Source organism: Bemisia tabaci, chromosome 4, assembly GCF_918797505.1.
Source record: "Bemisia tabaci chromosome 4, PGI_BMITA_v3".
Classification (NCBI taxonomy): domain Eukaryota; kingdom Metazoa; phylum Arthropoda; class Insecta; order Hemiptera; family Aleyrodidae; genus Bemisia; species Bemisia tabaci.
In genome coordinates, this window is record NC_092796.1 from 47,271,171 (window position 1) to 47,296,905 (window position 25,735).

General features: G+C 40.4%; 1 protein-coding gene across 1 annotated transcript; it reads right to left on the reverse strand.

Moving 5' to 3' along the window:
- Window positions 1-81: 81 nt before the first annotated feature.
- On the reverse strand, window positions 82-24,607 carry LOC109043749 (transcription factor HNF-4 homolog). Its single transcript, XM_019061046.2, has 9 exons — window positions 24,048-24,607; window positions 22,462-22,726; window positions 17,474-17,726; window positions 16,347-16,441; window positions 15,487-15,617; window positions 6,893-7,030; window positions 5,595-5,715; window positions 2,203-2,340; window positions 82-976 (listed from the first exon to the last, which is right to left on the reverse strand). The coding sequence occupies exons 2-9, from the start codon at window positions 22,622-22,624 to the stop codon at window positions 711-713; spliced, it is 1,305 nt and encodes a 434-aa protein (XP_018916591.2). The 5' UTR covers window positions 22,625-22,726; window positions 24,048-24,607; the 3' UTR covers window positions 82-710.
- Window positions 24,608-25,735: the final 1,128 nt, after the last annotated feature.

A 25,735-nucleotide genomic window follows, 5' to 3' on the forward strand; every position in this document is an offset into this window, starting at 1 on the left:
AAATTGTACTTTGATCAATACTCCTACCATAATACTGAAAAACGTTTAATTTTTTTTTTTTTTTATTTATTTATTTAAAAAAAATGCAAAACCGGACAAGTCCTCACAAATGAAGTATCCACCCAGGCATTTTCACGCATTTCGTCTCATTTGACTGTCCACTTGCAACCTATTGATCACTAAATAAGTGTTTAAAAAACATTTTCTGATTTAAAAGGATGTTCATCTTGGTTTTTTCTGCTTATGAAGAAGTCATTCTGATTTGAAGAACATTTTTTCACTTACGTATCTTTAGCACAACCCATTTTTTGTTATTATTATTCATACAAAATTCAATTTGTCATCGAAGACTTCTGTCCACATGTGAGGGTTTTCTTACATCTATTTTACAAAGACCTAATTATAATGAGCAGAAAATAAAAATTGCTCCAGCGAGCAAATATAAGTAAAATAATTAAAAATAAATAAATATGTCACAGGAACCTTTCTTTAAATATCAAAGAAATATTTTATTTAGAGCCAGAAAACTTTTCTATAAACCAAAGGAAGTATGGTTTTAAATATTAAATTTTTATCTTCTATTAATATTTCTATAAAACAATATTTTTTTCAGTGTTTGTAATATTTTTTGGTCGAAAAAAAGGAAAAATTTGTTTCAAACATTTTTTAGTACTTTTTTCTGTATTTCCTGAGGAAAACGCAGTGATCAATCAGGGTTGAGCCTTAACGGTCTGACAGCCTCCAAGGAGTAGATCCTGGATGAGGCTATCGATGTGGGCCAAATTGCAGAGATTGGCGACCCTGATCTGGACGACCATTTGGTCCGAGATGGACTGGAGGCCCGGGAGGATACAGCACAGGATGTTCATTGCTCGTCCCGCACTGTCAGCTCGCTCCGAGATGTACTGCTCCAAGTTCACCTCGATCTCCGTCCGGAACGCTTGCACTTTTTCCTCGTCAATCAGGCCATCAGCTTCTGAAATTAAAATCAAGAGTCTCGTGAGTTAATGGAAAATTAATACGATTTATCCAACCCAACCCTTAGTCTAGAGAGAAAAAACACTAAGAAAATGACCCTAAACTAGGTAACAAGGTACAGAAATGGAGCCTAGACCTTAGTCTAAACCCTTAGTCTAGACTTGAGGTTTCCTATCATTGAGGTGCTGGGAGCGAGCGGGGCCAAATACAAGATTTCACGAAACTTTATGAAATGTAATTTTGTAAAGCTGTATGAATTCCTGCCATGGACTCGGTATGCCAAGATTTTTGCAATTAAAAGGAAAAAAAAAAGAAGAAAAAAACCTTAATGAGTTGAATTTTGAAATTTCGTATCTCATTATTGAATAATCGTTGCGGGTTGCATACGCAGCCCCTGAAAAATCGTTGAAATTTCATGTGAAATATTTCACTTTACAGCAAAATGAAATTTCAGGTAAACTTACATACAATTTCATTCCACGAAATTTCATTTTGCATATCTGTCAGAGGCACCTCTCGGTCTCGGTGTTCGGAATCGCCTCAGCTAATGCTATAATTGATACCAATGAATGAACATGACACAACTGCTGCAAGCAACAATTACTGCTCCCTAGCCACTCATATTGCCTAACAAGATATTGAAGGCAAACTGGTCGCAGCGAGTGAGAAAGAGTGAATTATTGAACCGCTAAAGCATCCTAGTGAACGTGGCCAAAATGCTGCCGGCAAATATCACTACTCTCAAGCCACTCAGGTTGCCTGTCGAGATATTGAAGGCGAACTGGTCGGGAAAAGTTAGAAACAATGTGAATGAAGTATAAGCTGCTTCAGCAATGAATGAATGTGGCCGAAATGCTGCATGCAAATATCACTTATCTCAAGCCTCTCAGGTTGCCTGTCGAAATATTGAAGGCGAACTAGTCAGAGAAAGTTGGAAAAAATGTGAATGAAGTATTAAGCTGCTTCAGCAAATAAATGAACGAGGCCGAAATGCTGCAAAAAACTATTTCTGCTCCCGAGCCGCTCACATTGCCTATCGAGATATTGAAGGCGAACTTGTTTGAACGAGTGAGAAACAAAGTTAAAAGAGCAGTGCAGCGAAAGCTGAGCAACAAAAAAAAACTGAAGAACGAAATGTTCTGACATTTTGAAGCGCCCTCCGGGGGTCCGGTGACTTAAATATAAGGAGGTGACTCCCTATTTTCTTAGGCTTCCAACACTAACCTGGGTTAAAAAATAGAATGGCTTTCAGGCAGGCGAACTCGGCCTCATCAATGTTCAGTTTGTTGAGATTCTTCACGATTTTATCCATGACCGAAGCTCCGATGTTGCTGATATCTAGTTCGTTCTCAGCGGTTGGATCTGAAACAATGAAGCGTTTTATGGACGATGCGCGCAAGTCTCCGAATTTTACCTATCCCTCAAAATGCGCTTCAAGTGTGAATGCTCTAATTTGCTTGTCATCCTGCCATGGGTGAAACCCGGGGGAAGGGGGAAGGGGGTGGTCCTCTAGAATCTACTCGGTCCCTCTTAGGAAATGTGGGGGATTTTGCGGAATGAAAGTGTTCTATTTTCGTCGTCTTATTTGTATTTCAATATATATTTCAGTGGGTAAGAACAATGGAGATGTTGCATGTGTGAGGAATTTGCGATTTGACTGTTGATTCTTATGTGAAAGTTCGCGAGAAACACGATGGTGCCACTGGTTTTCTCTGAAATCAACTCCTAAGCTCAGAAAAAGCTCTCAAGTTGAGGCCAAAATGGAGGGGATATCCCACGCTATCCTGAAAGTCCTCCTATCTACACCAAGACAAACTCTCCATGCAAAGATAGGGAACAAATACATTGACAGGGCTGTCACCCTATTTGGGGACTCCAAAACTGAAATCACGGCAACCCTGCTAATGCATTTGCTCCTATCTTCGCATGGAGAGTTTGTCTTGATGTAGAGGTGGACTTTCAGGATAGCGTGGGATATCCCCTCCATTTTGGCCTCAACTTGAGAGCTTTTTCTGAGCTTGGAAGTTGATTTCAGAGAAAACCAGTGGCATTATCGTGTTGTTCGCGAACTTTCACATAAGAATCAATTATCAAATTGCAAATTCCTCGCACATGCAACATCTCCAATAACAACTCAAAATTGTCCCTGAGATGTCTCAACGTTTTAAAATTTCACCTAAGAAGCCCTGCGGACCCCATTTGGCTCCTATGAAGCTAGAGGAGCCCTCCAGACCTCTCTTGGTGGAACGTTTCCCGGTACCCTGATAAGTTGCCCCCCTTCTGCCCCTTTCCAACATTCAATATCGCTAAACTGGCGCAGAGGCTCAGAAAAACCATATTTTCCCAGGTAATCGACTACCAGAAATGCGAATTTGACAATCCTGAGGACCCACGAACATTTCCTCATGTAATACAGAGGAGGGTCTGAAATTTTGTACATTTTCCAAGTTTAGGTGTCTGCTGGAGCACATCAGAAAATGTTTGGGAGGCTTCTATACTATCAAATATGGATTCCTAGCGGTCAATGCCCGAAAAGGATATCTTTTTGCTGAGCCTCTACCTCATACAATTGAGGGTAGAATTTCCAGTAATTTCTGAGTCTGACGGAATAATTTAAAAACTTTGAAGGGAACCCGAACTTTTAAGGTCATGACTTCCCTTTTACCTCCTGAAAGGGGAAAGGGACCAGGGTCGGACTGGCTCGCATCTGAGGGCGTCGACCCTTGGCTGGTTAAAGAGGCGTAATGTAATGTTTCCCGGTAGGGCATCCTAAGGAGAGGGGTTCAGAAAATGTTGGCAAAGCGGCACAAGTTTACGCTATTTTTAGGATCAAAGTTTATTAATCGCACGGAGTAAAAATTGCAAAATTAAACGTATCGAAGTAACCAACAGACTTCCGAAATTCAAGAAAACATAAAAAATTAAAGCCACTAGGCGCTTCTAAGCACCATTCTTTCCAAAAAAAACCGAGCCAGTGCTGCAGTTTTCACAAGCTTAAGACGTGGGTCTGCGAATCCATCCTAAAAAGGAATCAGACAAGAACCTGGGGAAAAAAAAAGAATGAACGAGTATCAACACAGCCCAACAGTAGGAGAGATGAGTTCGGCCCTCTTTTTTAACTTTTCTCCCGAAGCTGAGCGACACCTCATTGACAGCATATAGCAGAGCATTGAGAGCTCACGCTTCGCGTCATCGCGCCTTCAATTTTTCAGATGCAGCACGGACGTCCATCAAATACGAATAGTTGTATCTCTGCGCCGTCGTAAACGCGCATCCTTTCCCTGCCTCTATTTCCATATTGTGTTTGTTTGCGTTTGTCTTATTCGTAAAGGTGCTTCAACCACCACGTGAGTAACACAGCCAAAGGTAGGAGAGATGAGTTCGGCCCTCTTTTTTAACTTTTCTCCCGAAGCTGAGCGACACCTCATTGACAGCATATAGCGGAGCATTGAGAGCTCACGCTTCGCGTCATCGCGCCTTCAATTTTTCAGATGCAGCACGGACGTTCATCAAGTACGAATAGTTGTATCTCTGCGCCGTCGTTAACACTCATCCTTTCCCTCGCTTAATTTCCATATTGTGTTTGTTCGCGTTTGTCTTATTCGTTATGGTGCTTCAAACTAGTAGCATAGAGCAGAGCATTGTGAGTTCGCGACTCACGTCATCGCGTCTTACATTTTTCAAATGCAATGTGGACATCTATCTAGCGCGAATAGTTATATCGCGTTTACACTTTTGATGCCTCTTATTTTTTCATTTCGAGGTAAATACAGGTTTTTTTGCCCAAGATATGCTATGGTATGTCTAAATCAATAGTAATTTTGACAAGGAATAAATTTGTTTAAAGGTCTCTCAAGAGGTCTATAAAGGACGCGTATATCTAAAAATCGAATCGGCCATTGCTGTTACGGGAGTGACACATAGCGAATGAAGGAGGGGGATGATAAAGCGCCCGCATGTCAACAAAAAGGTGAAAAGTTCAGAAAAAAATGTTTACGCTTCAGAAAGTAGTTCTTGGACCTCTGTTCACCACTATCATGCGTAAAGGCACCTTTCTTTGCTCCTAACTCTCTCTTCTTCCGTTCATTTAAGAAATTTTCCGCATTTATTCTCGGTCGTAATTTTTTTTCTCTTCTTATTTTGCTATCTGTCAGAGGGGCGAGTTTTCGGCGCTCCAAGGGGGCTTATCTGCCAATGGCAGAATGGCTTCATGGCCAGTCCGACTTTGAAAGGGACCATCGGTGCAATACATATATTTCACTCTTTCCCATTCAAATCCATTAGGAATACTAATTGGACAACATTTTTTCCATTATAAACTACTATTTCTATCTCATTACAAAAACGACACACGTGCTATCAGTTTTTTTACGCAGGAAGGTGCTTTTATAGATGAGCCAAAAATGTTGCCCAGTATTGCTCAGTGGTTATTCTCGCAAGTTCGCAACACTGTTTACCTTCCATTTAAATTCATTATAAATATCGATTCCAGGAGAGAGAGCCAGCTTCAATGGATATCGATTGTTTTACTTTAAATAGAGCAAAATCAGTACTGCCAACTTCCAAGAATCGCCACTGGTTGTCAACTTTAAAAATCACCACTTGTGAGCATGTACCTGAAACATATCTACTGATGATGCAATCGTTGCCAAGAAGTAGTACGTCCTTCAGATGCTGCGACCTTCGCGCCACCGTCAAAAGCAAATGCTTACTAGCATACGATCTCAGGAGTGCAACCTATAACATACACGAACATTCTGACATGAAAGATTCCCATTTGACCAATGACATATCGACGGTGAAATCCGAAACCAAATATCTCGCATCAGTTTGCAATGTTGCGGATTCGGGCTACCTGTCATATTTTATTATTTTGGTCAAAAATTGCATAACGTTGTTCCATGAAAACTGTTGCTCTCCGTCTGAAGAATTTTTTGTGAAAATGTAAAAAAATGATGATGATTCGTATGCTATTAAGAGGAAAATTAGGAGCCAAAATTTTGAAACGCGGCAATCGAGAAACGCGATCTGGGCATCTTAAGCCCAATTCACACTATCAAACCTTTCATCCAACATGATTGAACGAAAAATTGGATGGAGAGTTGACCGCAAAAAAATTTGATTTAATTACCGTTGCGGTACGGTATCGTCATTAGCCTGCGGTTCGCAAAGATGCAGCTTCGGTTCATGTCGGTCAAAAGATTTCGTTCCAACTTTCCGTTCAATTTTTTTTCCAGTCGTCGTTCTCTCGTCAGTTTCACAGTAGGTATCACACTATGATAGGATTTTTTTAGAATTTGCGATAAAGGTGTGAAAAGGACACAGTCTAAAGGTAAATATGCCCTCATCATTCAGCATTGTGGTTTATTCTTGTTCTGAAGGAATTGAAAAGGATACTCCAGGGTGATCCTGGGGTAAACGGCCAGACTGCAGGAGCCGAAACACCCCCAAACCACCTCTTAAAATTGAGATTTTGATTTTTTTTAGATCATTTAGGAATTCAGGGTATAAAAGTACAGAGAAGTACAAATTTTCATGAGATTTAGTTCACAACCAGTTGTCAAAATTTAGGAAAAACAATTTACTTTCCGAAATTTTGGGGGCCATAGCTCCGACTGGGGGCACTTTTGGAAAGAACTTGACACAAAAAAAGTCTCATTTTGACCCACAGAACACGCTCCTGCAGTCTGGCCATTTAACCCTGGATAACCCTGTCTACGCGAGCACACAATTCAAAATAATGGCCTGGCTGGGTGAGAGTGGCTTCAGTAAAAACTTTGTCTGATGCAGATGTTGAATATTATGGTCAGTTTAGGCGAGGTAACCTACCTCGATAAAAATCGATTTTTTTACATACATTTAAATGGAAAAAACGAAGCGTCGTTAAACTATAGAGGTCGACGATGACACTCACCTGATCATCGAAGACGAGCTGCCTGAATGCCTCGATGTGTTTGGACCATTCGACCAAATTGATGAGCTGTTGTCTCATCGAATCACAAATGTCTACGACGTTGGCGACTCGCTTGAAACTCATGTCCACCTCATCGCTCTGAAACAGATCGCACGGCAATCAGAAAGTGAAAAAATTTTCAGTTTATTCTCTACCGCCTAGCGTCCATCGGGGTCGCACTGGCTCACATCTGAGGGTGTGGACCCTTCGCTGGTTAAAGGAGCGTAATGTGATATTTCCTGATGGGGAATCCCCGTCGTGGAGAGGGGTTCAGAAAATTTTGGCAAACTAGCACAAGTTTACGCTCTTTTCAGGTTCGAAGTTTATTAATCGTGCAGAGAAAAAATTGTAAAATTACACTATTGAGGTGACCGACTGAACCTCTGAAATTAAAGAAAACAAAAAAAAATTAAAGCCACTAGACGCATCCAAGCACCATTATTTCCATAAAAACCGTGTCAGTGCTGCGGTTTACACGAGCTTAAGACGTGGGTCTAAAAATCCATCCAAAAAAAGAATCAGGCAAGAACCTGAAAAAAAAAGAAAGAACGAGTATCAACACAGCCGACGAAAAGAGAGACGTATTCGGGTCTCTTTTTTTAACTTTTCTCCCGAATCTGAGCGACACCTCATTGGCAGCATATAGCAGAGCATTGAGAAGTCACGCTTCGCGTCATCGCGCCTTCAATTTTTCAGATACAGCCCGGACGTCCATCAAGTACGAATAGTTGTATCTCTGCGCCGTCGTTAACACTCATCCTTTCCCTCGCTTAATTTCCATATTGTGTTTGTTTGCGTTTGTCTTATTCGTAATGGTGCTTCAAGCACTACGTGAATAACACAGCCGAAGGTAGGAGAGATGTGTTCGGGCCTCTTTTTTAACTTTTCTCCCGAATCTGAGGGACACCTCATTGGCGGCATATAGCAGATCATTGAGAACTCACGCTTCGCGTCATCGCGCCTTCAATTTTCAGATGCAGCACGGACGTCCATCAAGTACGAATAGTTGTATCTCTGCGCCGTCGTTAACGCGCATTCTTCCCTCGCTTTATTTCTATAAATATTGTATTTGTTTGCGTTTGTCTTATTCGTAATGTTGATTTAAACTAGAGCAGAGCATTGCGAGTTCACGACTCACGTCATCGCATCTTACATTTTTCATATGCAATGTGGACATTCATCTTGCGAGAATAGTTGTATCGCGTTTACACTTTAGATGTCTCTTACTTTTGAATTTCGAAATAAATTATAAAGGTTAAGTTTGCCCCAGATATGCTTTGATATGTCCAAATCAATAGTCATTCTGAAAAGGAAGAAATATGTTTAAAGGTCTCTCAAGAGGTCTGTAAAGTGTGCGTATGTCTAAAAATTGCACCGGCTATCGCTCCTAAGGGAGTTACACATAGAGAATGAAAGAGGGGGATGATAAAGCGCCTGTATGTCAACAAAAAGGTGACAATTTCACAGAAAAGTGTTTCTTCAGGAAGTAGTTCTTGGACCTCTGTTCACCGCTATGCGTAAGAGCACCTCTCTTTACTCCTAACTCTCTCTTCTTCCGTTCATTTAAGAAATTTTCCGCATATATTCTCGGTCGTAATTTTTATTCTCTTCTTATTCTGCTATCTGTCAGAGGGACGCGTTTTTGGCGCGCCAAGGGGGCGTATCTGCAAATGGCAGATTGGCCCTCCTCTTTGGCCAGTCCGAGCCTGGCGTCCATGATAACGAGATTATCTTGCTGAGGGAGAAAGGAAATACAAAAAATTGAGGCGAATAATTTTTAATGCGTGCCTCTGTTTTTTTATTTATTGGTTTTTTTTTTAACTTTAGGGAGAAACCTAAAATTTGACGTCTTTAAATTCAAAGGGGATACATATGAGTGCCCTGTTTGGATTTCTTTCCTCCTATGACAGTAGTGAAACAATTCCTGAAAACATGTGGTGTTTAATAATTATGACTTTATTCCTTCTACTTCACTCAACTCCTCAACTTTAAAGCTACAAATTGTCGAACTTTCTTAAAAAGAGTTCGTGTGTCGACCTACGAACTGTTCCTTCAAAAATCAAATTATCAAGAAAAATGCAACAATAGAAAGGAGGCTACGTGCTCTTGTCGTTCAAACTAAATTTTCAGTCGAGATTTACCTCAACGACTTTTGTTTTTAAAACTTTTTTTTTTTTTTTTTTTTTTTTTTTTATTTATGTAATCACAATAACGATATACACAAAGAGATTTTAGACCTGTGTGGTCTTTTAAATCTTAACTTTAACTTATATACTAAGTATAAATAAACAACTGCTTTTACATGGTTATATGGTAACAAGGGGAATCAGAAAATCAGAAATGTAGAAAAATCAGAATAAGTGAAAATTAGAAAAATCAGAAAAGGGGGTATTAAGGCAAAGAAGAACAACGTAGAATGCTTTGTGGTAATCAGGCCAGGTGGCCCGAAGTGAAAACTGCAAGAAAATGAAATTACTAGGTTACGAAAATTATTGAAAGGTAAGTACGGTAGATTACTGAAGTTTAAGAATGATAAGAAAAGCAGGAAAATAACTAAGTTTAGCTATGTCAAGCCTCACGGGTAACGTGAGAACTTTTGCCTTTAGCAAGCGTGTACCCCTTCAGCCGACATAGGCCATCAGGGGTCAGAGGCAAGAGCCTAACACCGGCGGAAAAGGGGCGAGCTCAGCTCAAACGTTTTACGTCTTTTTAAGCGTCGCGGGGCAGCAGACCAATCTAAGAGCGATATCGCTTCCGGATTGGAGTGTCTACCCAGCCGATCCTCATAGTTCAAGTAAAGTCTAGAGATATAGACTTCCATGGATTCTATCCCGAGCTCGCCTCTAATATCGGCGTTACGCTCGTACCATCTGGCCCCGGTCATTTGGCGCAAGATTTTATTTTGTGTTATCTCAATTTGGTTTAGGTTAGAGTTTGCTGCGCAGGCCCACATCTGGCTGCCGTATGCCCAGATTGGCCTTATCATGGATTTATATAGGAGAATTTTATTATTTAATTTTAATTTTGAACGCTTACCTAGAAGCCATAACATTTTTCTATGCTTAAGTTCGATTTGCTTACGTTTAGTTAGGATATGTTCTTTCCATGATAATTTACTATCCATGATAAGGCCAAGATAAGTAGCCTTTGAAGAATGGGGGATAGCAGTATTCTTTAGGATCAGAGGTGTGTGAACGTAGGGGCGTAAAGTAAATACCACGTTGACCGATTTAGTGGCGTTGAGCACAGTACGATCGTTATCTGTCCATTCCTGGATGTCGTCCAGGCTTTCTTGCAGATTTCTGACCGTTTCATCATATGTGGGAGCTGAAGACGCTACGGCTGTATCGTCAGCGAAAATACCCAATTTGCCCTTTTTGGGCTTTGGAATATTGGCCGTAAAAAGGCTATAAAGAAGGGGGGAGAGTACCGACCCCTGCGGTACTCCTGCTCTAATCTTTTTAAAATCTGAGTAAGAATCCTCGAAGCGAACCCGAAAGAAACGGTCAGAGATGTATGACATCAGCAGCTGAACATGGTTGCCCGGTAGTATTTTGGAAAGTTTAAATGCCAGTTTCTGATGCCACACCCTATCGAAAGCCTGGGCGACATCCAGAAACACGACATTGCAGTATTGTTTTTCTTCTAACGCTTTTTCAATATAGGCGGATATTCTGTGTAATTGTTCAATCGTACTGTGCCCAGGCCTAAAACCAAACTGTTCGTCTGGGAGTAGATTTTTCTTTCTAACTATACTAAAAATTCTCTTTATATACAATTTTTCGAAGAGTTTGCAGATTAGCGGAAGGAGGGAAATAGGTCTGTAGGAGCTAGGAGCTGAAGCAGGTTTGCCCGATTTGAGGATTACAATAACTTCCGCTTTTTTCCATTGCAGAGGTATGTATTTTAACTTAATTACAGCATTAAAAATAGCTGTTAATTTTTTTAAAGCGGCCGGGGGAAGTTGTTTTAAAACTACTGCTGATATCAAGTCATATCCTGGGCTTTTTTTAATTTTTGTTTTGTATTTAATTTCGTTAAATACATCCTCGTAAGTAATTTTTTTGATTTTTTCGTCTGGAAGAAATTCTAAATTCTCTACTTCAGCTTCTAATTCTCTTTCTTTTTCAGGGCTTGAACTTGGATTGGGCTGAAAAACAGATTCCAAATGGGCAGCGATGGTATGCGCCTTATCTTGGCTGCTAGTAGCCCAATCGCCATTATCCATTTTAATCGGAAAACTAGCTTGGAAGGGACGTTTTAAGCCTTTTGTTGCTTTCCATAGTGAGTAGTCGTTTGTCTCACTAGCGCTTAGATTTTTAATAAATTTTTCGAATTGTTCATTCCTATAAGCGTTTATTCTTTTTGAAACGACTTTATTTAGCTGGTTATAATAGGCTTTGTCTGCAGGGAAATGGGTAGTCTTTTTCCTCCGCGCAGCTCCTTTTTTGTGGTCTATGAGTTTTAAGATTTCTTCGGGTAAAGTACACTTGGGGTAAAAATTTGTATTATTTCTTGCAACAGGAGTAGAACTTTTGGCAGCCTCCTGGATTAATGAAGTTATCGCTTCTGCCTCTTTATTGAGAGTTTCGTAATTATTTATTTGGGATGAATTATCAATTCTAGATGTAAGTAATTCTCTAAATTTATTCCAGTTGGTTTGGGCCGAAAAGAGGCAAGGGGGTCTTTTCGTCAAAGTGGGAGTAGCAAGAATGGATAATTTAACTGGAATATGATCTTTAGGTTTTTGTCCTTTCTTGCATTCCAAAACGTCACAAACAGTTTTATTGTTTAAAGAAAGATTATTAAACACAAAAAAATCAAGTATGTCTGGTTCTTTAATACCATCAGCCGGATAGAAGGTAGGCTTACCCGGAGTTATGAAATCTCCACCAATTAGATTTACTGCTGTTTCTAGGCCAACTCCTTTAGGATTGGTGAGGCGAGATCCCCACCTAAGATTTTTAGAATTAAAGTCCCCGCCGAGGATAAATCGTGGACCCATTCTTTCTAATAATTCAGAATAATGAGTTGTTTGGCAGCGTATACCTGGCGGTGCATAAATTGCTCCGACGTTAAAAGAACCGAGCGATGATTCAACCTGCACAATCACAACTTGAAATCGCTCCGTTTCAATGATATCGATCACTGAATGTTTTATGCATTCCCTTATAGCTACAGAGGCCCCCCCTCTCGCCTTATTGGAAGGGTGACGAGCATTATAAAATCTGAAACCTTTTATGAATCCTCTATTTTCGTTTGCAAAATGAGTTTCCGAAAAAAGAGCGATATCGGTTCTCAGTTGAGACATGGTTTCACTAAAGGCTAGGGCTTTAACGGGAGTAAGGCCGTTAGCATTCCAAGTAATAATATTTAAAATACTTTCAGTCTTGTTGTGATTCATCACATTAGTTGCGAGAATTTTTGTTGATAACTTGGCCGAGTAAGGCCATTAATTACAAGTGAATTATCAATTTTATCGGTCAAAATGGCACGAAATTTTTCCCAGTCAGTTTGAGCGGAAATTAAACATGGGGGTCTTTTAATGAGAACAGGGGTAGCAAAAATAGAGGGAGTAACAGGCACATGGTCTTTTGGGCGTATGTCTTTTTTAGGCAGTAAGACATCACAAACAGTCTTATTATTCAAAGTTAAGTTATTAAACACAAAAAAATCGAGCAGGTCGGGTTCCTTGGTCTCATCGGCCGGGTAGAACGTGGGCTTACCAGGAGTGATAAAGTCCCCGCCAATTAGATCCACCGCTTTTTCTAAACAAAAACCTTTGCCGTTGGTGAGTCTAGACGCCCACCTGACATTCTTAGCATTCCAATCGCCCCCGATAATAAATCGGGGACCCAAACTTTCAAACAATTCAGTATAATTAGCCGTGATACAACAATGTCGAGGCGGCGCGTAAACTGCACCAACGGCAAATGGCCCCATCGATGATTCGATTTGTATGATAACAGCTTGGAATCTCTCCGTCTCAATCACCTTAATGATGGAGTGCTTTATACACTCCCTGATAGCTATAGAGGCGCCCCCGCGAGCCTTATTGGACGGATGCCTAGAATGATACATCCTGTATCCTTTTACATAACTCCGAGATTCACGCGCATAGTGGGTCTCTGAAAATAGGATAACATCAGAGCGTAATCTCTCCATTGTTGCGCTGAACGCCAGTAATTTTGCTGGAGATAAGCCATTTGCATTCCATGCAAGAAAGTTTAGAATGCTTTCCTTGGAGTCACCCGACATTTCACGGTAGTCGAGCAGTAGCGGGGGAGCCGATAAGACGGCCGAGAATAAGTTGTTCGTACTTTTCCTGTCGTTTGGACATCTCGTCAAGCTGTTTCCGCAGTGACTCAATCGTAGCGAGAAGTTGACTTATCAAGTCGTCTTTTTGATTAGCCCCGTTTGCCGCATCTGCGAACGTCACGCCGGGTTGCAGAGCGGCCCGGGCGTTTTTAACCGGCGTTGCATTGGAAGCAGCTTGAGATTTGTATTTTAACGCGGGTTTTTTGGGGAGAGGTGGAAAATTACCCCCCGGACCCGATTTTTTTGGACCATTCTTTTTATCCCCCGGACCCGATTTTTTTGGACCATTCTTTTTTAGAGCTTGCGAACGCTCTTGTTGCATGGCTTTCGCGAAAGGGCATCCTCTATAGCTAGCTGGGTGGCCCCAGGCCCCACAATTTACACACTTGGGATTGATGACCCTCTTAGGCCACTCACAGTCAGAGGATAGGTGTTTCCCTGCACAACGGACACATCTAGCCTGCTTACCACAAAAGTTAAATGAATGTCCAAAATTTTGACAACGTTTGCATTGGATTATCCTCGCGGATGATACTTTGATTGGTTCTACTTTAACTCGCATAGAGCAAATACCTAAGATCTTATAAATTTTTTCAATATCATCATCATGATCAAAGTCCACTTGGTGGACGGGAATTTTAATGAGTTTTGTCTTACTAACATACTCCTTATCCTCACTAAATAGAGGGGTATTATCGGTATCCAAGATTTGTTCGCCCTGACCAGTTGTGTCCATGGCAGTATCAGTGCCAGGGGCAGAAACGGCAGAGGTACTATTCTGAGTTTGTGAAACCTTATTAGCTTGCTCCTGAGTTGGAGCCTGAGTATCCTTGGGGGGAACAGTAACGGAGCGTAAGGCCTTAAGTTCAGCTTCAGTGAGAGGTACTCTTTTCAATAAACAGATGACCCGTTTGGGCTTAAATCCTTTATTACGGAGATCTTCAAGTATCTCCTCCTGATCTAACGTAGGGTGAAGCCCCCTGATAATGACCTTAAGGTCCCTAATATTTTTATTACAGTGGGTGTAAAACTGAATTTTTGGATTCACTGAGTTAGCGTTACGAAGAGATTCCAAGATAAGCTTGGCTGTCTCGTCGTCTTTTGGATTGACATGCCACACTTCATTGTTCACGATACGAGTCTGAATGTCTGATTTTTTAATGGTTTTTTGCACCAGTAACTCCATGAGAGTAGAGTAGTTATCGACACCAATTACTTTGATGGGAGGAGGGGGAAGAATATTTTTCTTCTTATCTTTATTTAGAGGGGTAGAAGATGGATTGATCTCACCCGCTGCACGTTTTGAGGCAGGATCCCTGATATCATCACCACTGGAATTGGAAGTGGTACCACGTTTCCGCTTCTTCTTCATCTGAGTGAGAACTGCTTTACGTTTGGTTGTATATTCAGGATCCGAGTTGTAATCAACAAAGGCATCCGAGGATTCCGATCCATCAGTATCGGAGTTGGAGTTTTCCACATCATCGTCCAATTGAGCGTATTTATTATGAGTAGGAGTACCTGGCTGATTTGGTTCTGAAGTCGGTGCAGGTTTCTTCCGGGAAAGTTGAGATTGAAAACTTAACTTCGATTGAACAGTTTTTTGTTTCTTAGAAGAAACATTTACATTAGTATTCGCCGGAGCAGAATGGTTTTGCGACGGAGCCGCTTTTAGAGTGTCAATTTGAGTTTGCAGGCTAGATAAGAGTTTATTTGTTTCTAACTGCGACTGAGAAAACTGTGCCTTTAAGGCTTGTTTTTCTTCCCGCTGTTTTAACACAATTTTATTGAGTTCACTCACTACAGTTTGGGCCTTGGCCATATAAGTTTTAATGGACTCGTGCGTTCGGGAGTCAGTAAGAATAGGACGAAGGTCCGCATTAAGAATGTCTTCCGAAAGGGAACGGGCAGTAATCACATCACTGTTTGTAGGTGGATCCTGTGGGGGAGGACCCGAAGCTACCCCCGCCATAGCAGGGGTAGATATTATTTACTTTAACGATAGGTGGATCTGTGGGGAGGACGAGCTACCCGCAAGAGGGGTGTATTATTACTAACGAAACAGAAAAATTAGAGTGTGGCACTTCGAATAGAAATAGGCCACTCCGGCCTCGTATTTACAGCGCACAACGTTATCACAAAATCAGATAAGAGAGCACGGGAGCTACGACAACTGTCCGCTTCGGCGTATCGGACCGCACATGGTTTTTAAAACTAAATTTACAGTTGAGATTTACCTCAACGGTCAAGGTGTTCATCTGAACTAGATTCTCTGTGGTAAGAAGTAATGTCGTCGATAGTCCATTTGCGTCAAGTTCTTCCGTTCGCATGGATCTCCTTGTAATTCGGTCCCTCTCGTTCTGAACCGCTGCAAGAAGAAAATTGAGATAAAAAATGCAGGGGAAATACTGCCGACTTAATTTTGATAAAATCTTTTCGTGGAACCGGAGTGGAATCGTGCAAAAACCGACGAGAATGGAATGCGGTGGAAATCGTCATCGGAATTCCGACGAAGGTTTCCACTGATCTCCGCGACAGGCGCCTTTATGTAACTCAGTGTTCATACTCTCTCCAATTTAAGGCTTCTAAATACGAAAGATTATATCAAAGTTCAAGTGAAATTTTCGGCTGTGATGAAAGATTTTGGTAAAAAAAATATTGACCTTTGGTCCAACTGGAATAAGAGGCAAAAGGAGCGATGGTTAGCCCCTAATCAATGACTTCGATTAACACCGCTTGTCTTAAAAACAGAAAAATAAATTTGGGTATAACTCTCCAAATAATGTTAAGTACTAACAGGTACTGACATCTTAGATGCTACGATGTATCCTCAAACCTTGTTCGTTAAAGTTAGGTCAATGCTCCAGTGTTTTTCATAAGAACAAATCGTATTAAACCATCCGTGAAGTCCGCGGTTGTGCGGTTGAGATACTTCAGAAGCGACGTGAATGTTGATACCACTATTCTAACTTCTAGGAACGCGCGTTGCGTACGCGTCCAAATGAAGGCGAACGCGAGGTGATAGAACTGTTATCTCTTTTTTTTAATTTGATGACCAAGCGATGCAATAAACTATTTGATTTCATCGATAACTTACCGTCTTTGTTCATACCGACTTTGAGGCACTTCTTGAGCCGACAAAATCTGCACCGATTCCGCTGGCTCACATCGACAACACATTGTCGATCAAACCTGCAAAATTATGAAGGATTACATAGTGCTCATTTCAAAGCTATCGGCTTGGAATCTACCTACAATAGACGCTATTAGTACTAAGTCACGCCAAATATCGAAAGTTTGATTTGTTTTTACCGATAGAATTAGAAGAGGTTAATTATCTACCTGTTTGAAAACAATTTGATACAGTCGGGATCGATATTAACGATTTTATCAAACTGGATTTAATTAAACAAGCAGCCTTTTTATGAGAAATCTATACCTCTTGCATAACATTCATACTTGGTGTTACGTAATACTGATGGCGTCTATTAGTATACACTTATTTGTTTGATCAAATTTGCTAAGGGGGGCTCACTTAATTATTGTGCGGATCACGAAATTGTGTTTGAACAATTAATTATGACACACAGATTATTGGAAAATTATATAAATGTCAAATGTTTAAAACCACTGCTCTTTGAAGAACACGTTCGATGCACACATGAATAACGCGCACGTGGCACGTGGGACGATCGGTGGCAATTCGTGACCGTGCAGTAGTGAGCTCAAATGGGAGATATCACGGCTAATGTAGAATTGCTACGGACAGAATCAATGGTACGGCGAAATATTTGCTTATGCTATATATGCTAATATTTGCAAAAAAAATTTCAAGATGCCCGAAATGCGAACACCTCCCTTTTTTCTCTATACCCTTAGTCTATACACTGAAAAAAAAGTAGCTTGGATCAAGCATGATGATTCTTGAATTTGCCGCCGAGAATTTTATTTTCTTGCTTTAAGCTGACTTTTTCTTGATACAAAAAAAATAATGCTTGGGTTAAGCAAAAAAGTAGCTTATATTAACCAGAAAAATTCTTAATTTAAGAAGAAATACTTCTTGGCGGCAAATTTAAGATTCTTTTTTTTCCAGTGTAGGAGCAAACCATTTCTAACCAATAGGATCACTCCATACTCTCTATGTCTTCTTTGTCTATCGCTTTGTCTATCAATTTCGAGAAGAAGCCCGTTGGTGGTGCATTGCCTGAAGAGATCAGTGCTTACCTGCAGGCGTAATTGTAGTCCTTGCGGATGGAACGGCGGAAAAATCCTTTACAGCCATCGCAGCAGGGGGCACCGTAGTGTTTCCCGGTGGACTTGTCCCCGCACACGGCACAAAAAGGGCTCAGCCCCGCGTCTGCCGCCACCCCTTCTTCAGTCGTGGTCAACGTCAACGGCAGGGCCGCTGGGAGCGGTGGAGTCGTCGTCCGAGTCGACGAGGCGTCAGAGCTTCCAGACTCGTCTGTTGTCACTTGTCCTGAGAGAAAACATCGAATCAACCATCCAGTCGCGCACGTAAAATTTTCTCAATAATGAAGCATGTATACTATACTGCCGCGCTAAGGAAGAGTGACGTTTGAGCCTTCACACGTTGCCAAGTTTCCTCCGATAAAAACCGAACACTGAAAAAAAAAAACACATCGGATCTAGAGTCCAGACTCTTAAAAACATTGACAAGAAAAAGTACTCTTGATTCAATCAGAATCTAGCTTAAATTAAGAACCAAGCCTTTTAATTTACGCGGATTTCGTTTTGATTCAAGCAAAAATCCGATTGAATCAAAAGTATTTTCTCTTGTCAATGTTTTCAAGAGTCTGGACTCTAGATCCAATGTGTTTTTTTTTTTCCAGTGAAATTACTAGGAAAATCGTGAGTATTATTTTCCAAAATTTTCAGTCAGTTTTGTACACAATTAATCTAAAATATCCGGAAGTTTCGAGGATAAATATGCGTGAATGTTGTCAAAAACATATGTTTTATCGAGGGAAATTTGGCAACTCTTGAATGTTCATACGATGTTCTTCCTTCTCACGGCAGTGTATATCGACGGTGAAACTACCAGACCACGGATCTCGTTTGCGGTGTTTAAAAATCTCCGCTCCAGTTTCATTTTTAGGAAGGAGAACAATTCAATATTATCATTTCTTGAAATAATTTTCACAGAGCTCTCTTCGTGGAGAGAGGGGAAAACACGGAAGTTTTCAAGAATTGACTTCGATTGGTTTTTATTTCAAAAATAAAGTATAATAGGAAATCTACAACGTCGCAAACCAAGATACGTGGTGTGGTAGTTTCACCGTCAATATATGTCACAAAGGAGAGATATATGTCGCAGGCAATTAGCAATCGCCGGCAAATCGCAATCTATTCGTGTTGAATCAACAAATTAAAAACTTTCAAAGTGAAAAAACGAGATAGGAAGTAGTGATTATTATGCTTTGAATTCAAACATACGTGATCCCCTTCTTCTTGAATGCATGGTACCAGCTGGCACACTCGCGTTGGGTTTGGTTTGGTTAAGCAACTAAACTAACTCCGAGGCAAAGCGGAATGTATCGCTGGATTTGAAGGCGTTCCAAGCTGAGGTCGTGCCTTGAACTTCTTCGCTAAAGAAACTTTTACTAAATCGATGTTATTGTAATTGCAATTTGACGAGTTGACAAGTACGGAGCTTGCAAATTGCCGGCGATTGCTGACTGCCTGCGACATGTCGATAAGGGCCGTTTTTGGTACCATTCTGAATTTCCTCATCTCTACGATTTTTCTCATCATGATTTGGTCATTGGGGCCAGCCTTTTTGGGTTTGATTTTGGCCTAAATCTGCGTCCCAAGGCGGATTTTGGTGAAAACTACAATTTTTGCGGGATTGTAGTCAAATGCCAAAAAAACCTCATTCTTTGCCAAAATCGGCCTTCAGACTCATGTCAAGTCCAAAATTAAACCCAAATAGAGACCGGAGAGAAAAATCAAAGAAACTTTCATAAAATAATAACGATTTTTTTCTTTTAAAAAATAAAACACCGAAAGCAATTTTCAACGTCTCATTTTAAGATGCATGTTTCCTGAGTTAAGTCGTTTATGCGCATTTTCTAAGCATGGGAGAAGGAGGTCTGGAGAGAGGAATTATACATCACAATGACGGGCTCCCAGAGTATTTAAAAAGTAATCAAAAAATGGTGAACAGAAATAAATTATTTGCAATCTTATTGGAGAAGAGAAGTTTACCATTGGACAAGCAGATTATAGTTGTGTGGTACAAAATTCATTTCTAAGAATGCAAAATTGTAATAGTGACAGAATTTGAACGGGAAATGTGTACGCGGCCATGTCCGAAATTCTGACGTGATATAGCACATGGATTTGTAAACAAGAAAATTCAAAAGGCTAAAATCTACTCTTAGCGCATTTTGTTTCTAATCTAACTTATGCCTTTTGAAGGTTTTGATACTATAACTAAACCTTTCTTTTGCATTTTGGTGAAATTTCATGTAGTTTACAGGTCTATAATTTACACCAACCATAAGTTAAGAGGAAAAAATGAGCGCAATAAGCCCCACCGACCCATAATCGTTTTAGAAAAAAAAAAGTTCACATGACGAAGTTCACGAAACTGATTTCACAATAGCACTCAATTTTATTACAAACCACCATCAGAATTTCTTGATATTTTTAGAAAATAAATTTTAAAAAAAAAATGGAAAAAATCTAATCTCGTTTCCCGAGTAGCTTGATGCAGTGAAAAAATGAAAATAAAGTTGCGTTAAAATTGCACATGGTTTACGGTGAAATTTTCAATATTTTTACATAATTCGGTAAAAAAATTGGCATTTAAAAGATCAATAGAATGACTTATATGTGTAAAAAATATTGGGGTAAGATGCGAAGATAAATTGCATCTAATTTTAATTTCATCGCAATGGACCACTAGATAAGGTACGAATTTCAGCATTCTGATACATTTTCTTAACAAAAATTTTACGTAAAACACGATGCACACAACGAAAATTACCGAAATTAACTCCTTACGAAGATATTTAATGATTCTTAATGCGTGAATTCAAACCACCCGCTCATGAAAACTCAATGCTCTACGTGATTCACATCGCGCGCTAAACGTTATCATGACAGTCTCTGCGGTATAAAAATCTGGCAACCTCAATCTTGACGCTTTGGCTCAGTTATAGCAAATTGCTAATAGTTTGAACAACACATGATGGGAAATGAACATTGCTCGATTGAGAAGCTTGCTGAAACCGTTGTAGTGGGCGATTTGACTCACGTAGAGTTTTGAGTTTCTTGTGAGCGGGCAGTTCAAATTCCTCGTAACCAATGTGAAATAAAAACGTTAATATCTTCGTTAGGGGTTGGTTTCCGTAATTTTCGTTGTGTGAATCGTTTTCTACGTGAAATTCTGGTTAAGAAACATGTATCAGATCGCTTAAATTCGTACCTTGTCTAGTGGTCCATTTCAATTACAATAGCCCCTTCAATTAGTAAATAGGCAACATACACAACACTCCGATGTGTATCAATAAATTCACCACGTTGCAAAGTTAATACAACCTGTGCCATTTGGGCTACTACGGTTTAATAAATTATTTTTATTACGAGACTCACCGAGAATGTCATCAGTTTCGATGATCACATCATTTTCTAAATCAAAAATTTCCACCTTCTCAAAAAACATGTCTGTGTATATCATACCTACGCACTTCCACAAATCTTAGAAGAAACAATTCATTCTGGCACGAAAAATAAAGAATCAAAACGCACTGGTTCTAACCAACGAGACGTAATGAAACACCGATTACTTAAATCTAAAAACAGGGTGGAAGGTGAAGAGATGGTAATTTAAATTCAGCGCTGATCCAAAAACACTCATGAAATTCAGGTGAGTAATCCTGCACTTGTACAATCGCGACACAAGCAATGCGAGATGAGACTAAACGGAGATTAGGTTTGCATCCCTCTGTGAGACTCACTTTGATGAGCAACCGTGGTGGGAGGGATGAAGAGACTGGGAAGGGGTAGGTGTTCGTTATTCAATCTTAAGAGTTGATCGGAGGACAGACGGAGGGCACCTTAAGTGTGGCGCCACCCTTATCTATACAAAGAATTCCCTTGCGAATATCCTGGTGATAGCTTACAACCCTCGAGTAGGTATGATTGGAGTACCCAATAATTTCGGTTATTCGACTTTCCCTGGCATCTCAAATGTCATTTTTTAAACGGAAAAATCTTGATGATGTGAAATTAACTTGCGACTTTTTGGTGATAAAATCGCTAGGATCATCAACATCTGAGCAATTGTCCTCGATCTTGTCGCAATGTTATCTGTATAAAATCCCATTCGATAAAACCGAAAATTTATCTCAATTTATCACCAATTTTTTTCCGATAATATTGTAACGACAGCCATCGATGAAATTGCGATTTTATTGCAAGGTTATGTGATAAACTCGCAATTTATCGCAATGTTTTATCCAAAAATATTACAATATATCGATGTCGATAAAATGATAAATTCTTCGATCAAATCGCAACTTATCGCGATCACTGCTTCTTGGAAACACCCGACTGATATTTTACTGATATTAAAAATTGGGACTGCCTCACTGGTATTGGTATTGTGCACAATAACACGAGCATACGATTAGTATGGTATGGCCATGAGCATGAGGATGGCCGATGAAAGGTTGCCAAAAAAGGTTTTGGAGTGGTGGACGTCGGATAAGGCGTCTAGCTATTCCGGAAGAAGAGATCCTCCGGAAATACCATGACCCAAGTAGCATTTTTCATTGTGAAAGTTGCAAAAAGTTGAAACAATGTTGGTATTAGTTACAACAAAGTTGCAACTTTCGGTCAACTTTTGGTCGATAAGTGCCGATTTTCGGCGATCTGATCGGAAGACAAAGTTACAACCTGCTGAGATTGCAAAATTGCTTCACGAAAGTTGTTTAAAATCTAAAGATAGGCAACCAGGGGAGAGAGTAGGCAATCTGCACATCAATCTATTAGTTGCAAGAATCAAACGGTTTTGTTGCAAGTTGTTGCAACCTCTGCTACTTGGGGAAAGACTCATATCGCGGTTAGGAGCCGCATAGCCGCCTTAGTGCGCTGTAAAATCAACTAATACATACAAATTGAAAATTAGCGCAAGGAGGAACTTTGAGTGACACTTGGACGGATTCAGAGGAACTAGAGGAACTCACCATAATTTTCGGTTGGAAAGTACTGCGGTGGCGTATCGAAAAAATCGGCGGCAAAGTCGGGAGCTGAGGCCCGGAGGTCAAAATCGGCGTTGACGTCATACAGATCGGCCGGAAAAATGTAGAACTCGGCATTGTAATCCTCATCGTATGTCTCCTCCTTCATACTGGACCACTCAATCCTGAACTTTCGTCCAAAAAACGTGCTTCCAGAGTCTAATTCCTAGCTTCCTTCGGTAACTTATTTTTCTTTGGTGAGTTTTATGTGCTGCAAAAAGACAATCGTAGGTATCCAATCTTTCATAGAGGTAAAAGAAAGTGTTTTTTAAGGGGGCGGAATTGGCCTCACTCTGGATATACAAAACTCCACCCACCATTTTGGTTAGTAGATGGTCTACGTTAAGACTAATGCAATTGGGGGGGTTTAGCTGGTCATTTAGCAACTGAAAAAATCCAAGAGACGTGAGAGATTAGAGTGCACTAGAAAAAAAGTAGCTTGGATCTAGAGTCCAGACTCTTACTAATATTGACAAGAAAAAATTTCAATCGGACTTTTTGCTTGAATCAAAAGGAAATCCGCCGAAATCAAGAGGCTCGGCTCTTCGATTCAAGGAAATATCTCATTGAATCAAGTGTATTTTGCTTCTCAATGTTATTAAAAGTCTGGACTCTAGATCCAAGCTACTTTTTTTTCGAGGTACATCTAATTTTCGGATAATTCCTCCTTTGTCTCTCAATCTTCGTCAATCTGAAAAAAATTAAAAATTCTTACCCCTTGTACATCATACTGTAAAGTTTTTACCAATCTCTTGCCTAACTTTAATGGACGAATAACGACTTGAAAAAGTAGAAATGACTCTTGAAAAATGAACTTGAAAAACCGATGAAAATAGGGACAATTTTTGGAGGGTTCAGAGGTGGAGGATGTTATACCTGATTTGCAACGTTGAAAATTCTTTTTTAAAAATGTATTTCTTAAAGAATGGTAGCTAATTTTCTTTTAAAATTCGTTTGGAATATTATATTTGTTTTATTAGGGAGTCCCTGGGAAAAATTAGCCTCTACAGCCGGCTACACAATAATTCCGTGTCGCCTTTCATTGCCAATGGCGATAAAGCTACAGCCAGTTGATACATGGTAAAGCCCGGCGATAGATACTATAAATAGACCGCCTGCATAATTTTTCATTGCTTTCGCATAGCCCGGCTGTACGATTTTCTTCGCTTTCACAGCCAGCTACATGATTTTCTATCGCCTTCTATAACCAGCTAAAAGAATTTCTATGGTATTTTGAAACGCAGCTCTTATTGCCAATTTTTACCAGGGATTCCCTATGAGATTCTCAGAAAAAAGCATCCATCCATAAACGTATAGAAAAGTCAGCTGCAAGGTAAAACTTCGCAACTGTTCTGTGCCATTTTATCCCCTTCATTCCTTCAACTGGACCCTATAAAGAGTTGAAATCGAAGAAATAACCTATTTTTTCTGATCAAAAATGATCCAAGTCTCAAAAGGAAAAACGATTCAAACAAATTTTAACACACTTCCAATCCTACCTTAACCAAAAACGAGCCTCGTTTGATTCCTACCTCATTTTCCAGCTTAAATGACACAACTTTATGACGTCATTTCGTTGCATTCATAGTCTTTAACTGTAAACATTTCAGAAAACCGAAAAAACCTCATGTGAATAATCACTGTTTAAAGCTTTACATATAATACGGCAGATAGAAAACTGCTCGTGACGAGTGTGGCACTTTGTCTTGAAATTTTTAGGGCGTGCGATTATCTCGCTCGAAAACTACCCTTAATATTAAGGCGTGTTGCGGGGGGTCGAAGCCCGAGTGGGGTGGGATATTCGCGGCCCTCAGCAATAACAGAAGCCTCGCACATTGACACAACGGGAAAGGCCTATCGAAAAGATGCCCTACGACGTAGCCCGGAAAAGCGAGAATTCACACCCTGCGTCAATTAAACCGGGAAAATATATCTAAGGGAAATTCGGGATGAGCACTTGACGGGATTCGAAAACCACTGAAATCACTTTATTAGGCGTGGACAGGCACATGGATGGACTACGTCGTGTTCGTTGTTTACACTGTCGTTTTGGATCATTGACTTGTGTCATTCCGCATGATTCCGTGATCCTCTTGTCAAGCCCGACTCGGAGTAGAGATACGGAATTTTGTCAACATAAGGAATTAACTGCCATTTCGCGTACCTGATTATGGCTATAGGTGTCTGTAACCGGGTATGATATGATAACGAGATCAAGATTGTATGCGAGGCTCCTGTAAGGTGGAGAGAGATAGAGATGTCTACATCAATACTCATCAGTCGTCGTTGATATCTCATACGAGGCGGACACGATTCGGTGCGCGCTCCGTGAGAAAAAGTTTCGTCAGCTAGTATTGAGAAAAATCAAAACATGTGAACTCGCGAGTGTCTATTCAGTACGCGGCGCGAATCTCGCGACTAAGTGCAAGTGCGAGTGGGCAAAGTCCACCTATAAACAATAAACATTCATGCAGTCCGTACCAGCGGAGGTATGTAAACACGGGATACAGTGCTATTACGTGAACAATGTTTTTCTCGGATGCCACAAGTGTCTTAATAAAGGAAAACTTCTAAATTTGACCGCCAGAAACGCAGCTTTCTCTGGAAACAAGCTGCTGCCAAGTAGCTCAAAAATGAGTTCAGAAAACTCTGATCCTTTTCAGAGGAAATCAAGAATAGCCAGATCTCCTCCACGACCCACAAATACGGAGCCGGTAATTAACGACGATTGCAGTTCAATTACGAAGGAGGAAGAAATCAAAAAAGTAGCGGAAGCAATTATAACCACAGATCCGGAAAAAGTTAAGGAGGACCCTTCACTAACTGAAACGGCAAAATCATTTATTCTACAGTCGATTGCTGTTGTTAAATCACTTCAAGATGAGAATATCCTCTCAAAAAATTTTATTCAAGAGCAACAGGCCCTCATGAATAAGCTACAAAGTGATAGCAAAGCTATGCAGGCCGAAATAAATGAACTCAAATCAACCAAGACCAAACCTCAGCGTAATGCACAGGGACAGCTTAAAATTACGCAGTTCCAAGGTCCCCAGGGAAAGAACTCCCCGACCCCCACAGGCCGTAAGGTTCAAATTGCACCTACCCCATCCCCGATTCCTACAGGAAATAAATTCGCATCGCTAGAACCGATTCAGATGGACACCCACGAGGAGGAGCCCAGCCTCACTGATGATGTGTCTGTCACGGAAGATGACTTCTC

Coding starts and splice junctions, on each gene's coding strand:
- LOC109043749 (XM_019061046.2), bottom strand. CDS start 22,624: ATGAAGGAGGAGACATACGATGAGGATTACAATGCCGAGTTCTACATT. Junction 15,618..16,346: donor AGTCGGTATGAACAAAGACG/GTAAGTTATCGA, acceptor TTCTTCTTGCAG/CGGTTCAGAACGAGAGGGAC. Junction 7,031..15,486: donor TGAACACCTTGACCGTTGAG/GTAAATCTCAAC, acceptor GATCTGTTTCAG/AGCGATGAGGTGGACATGAG.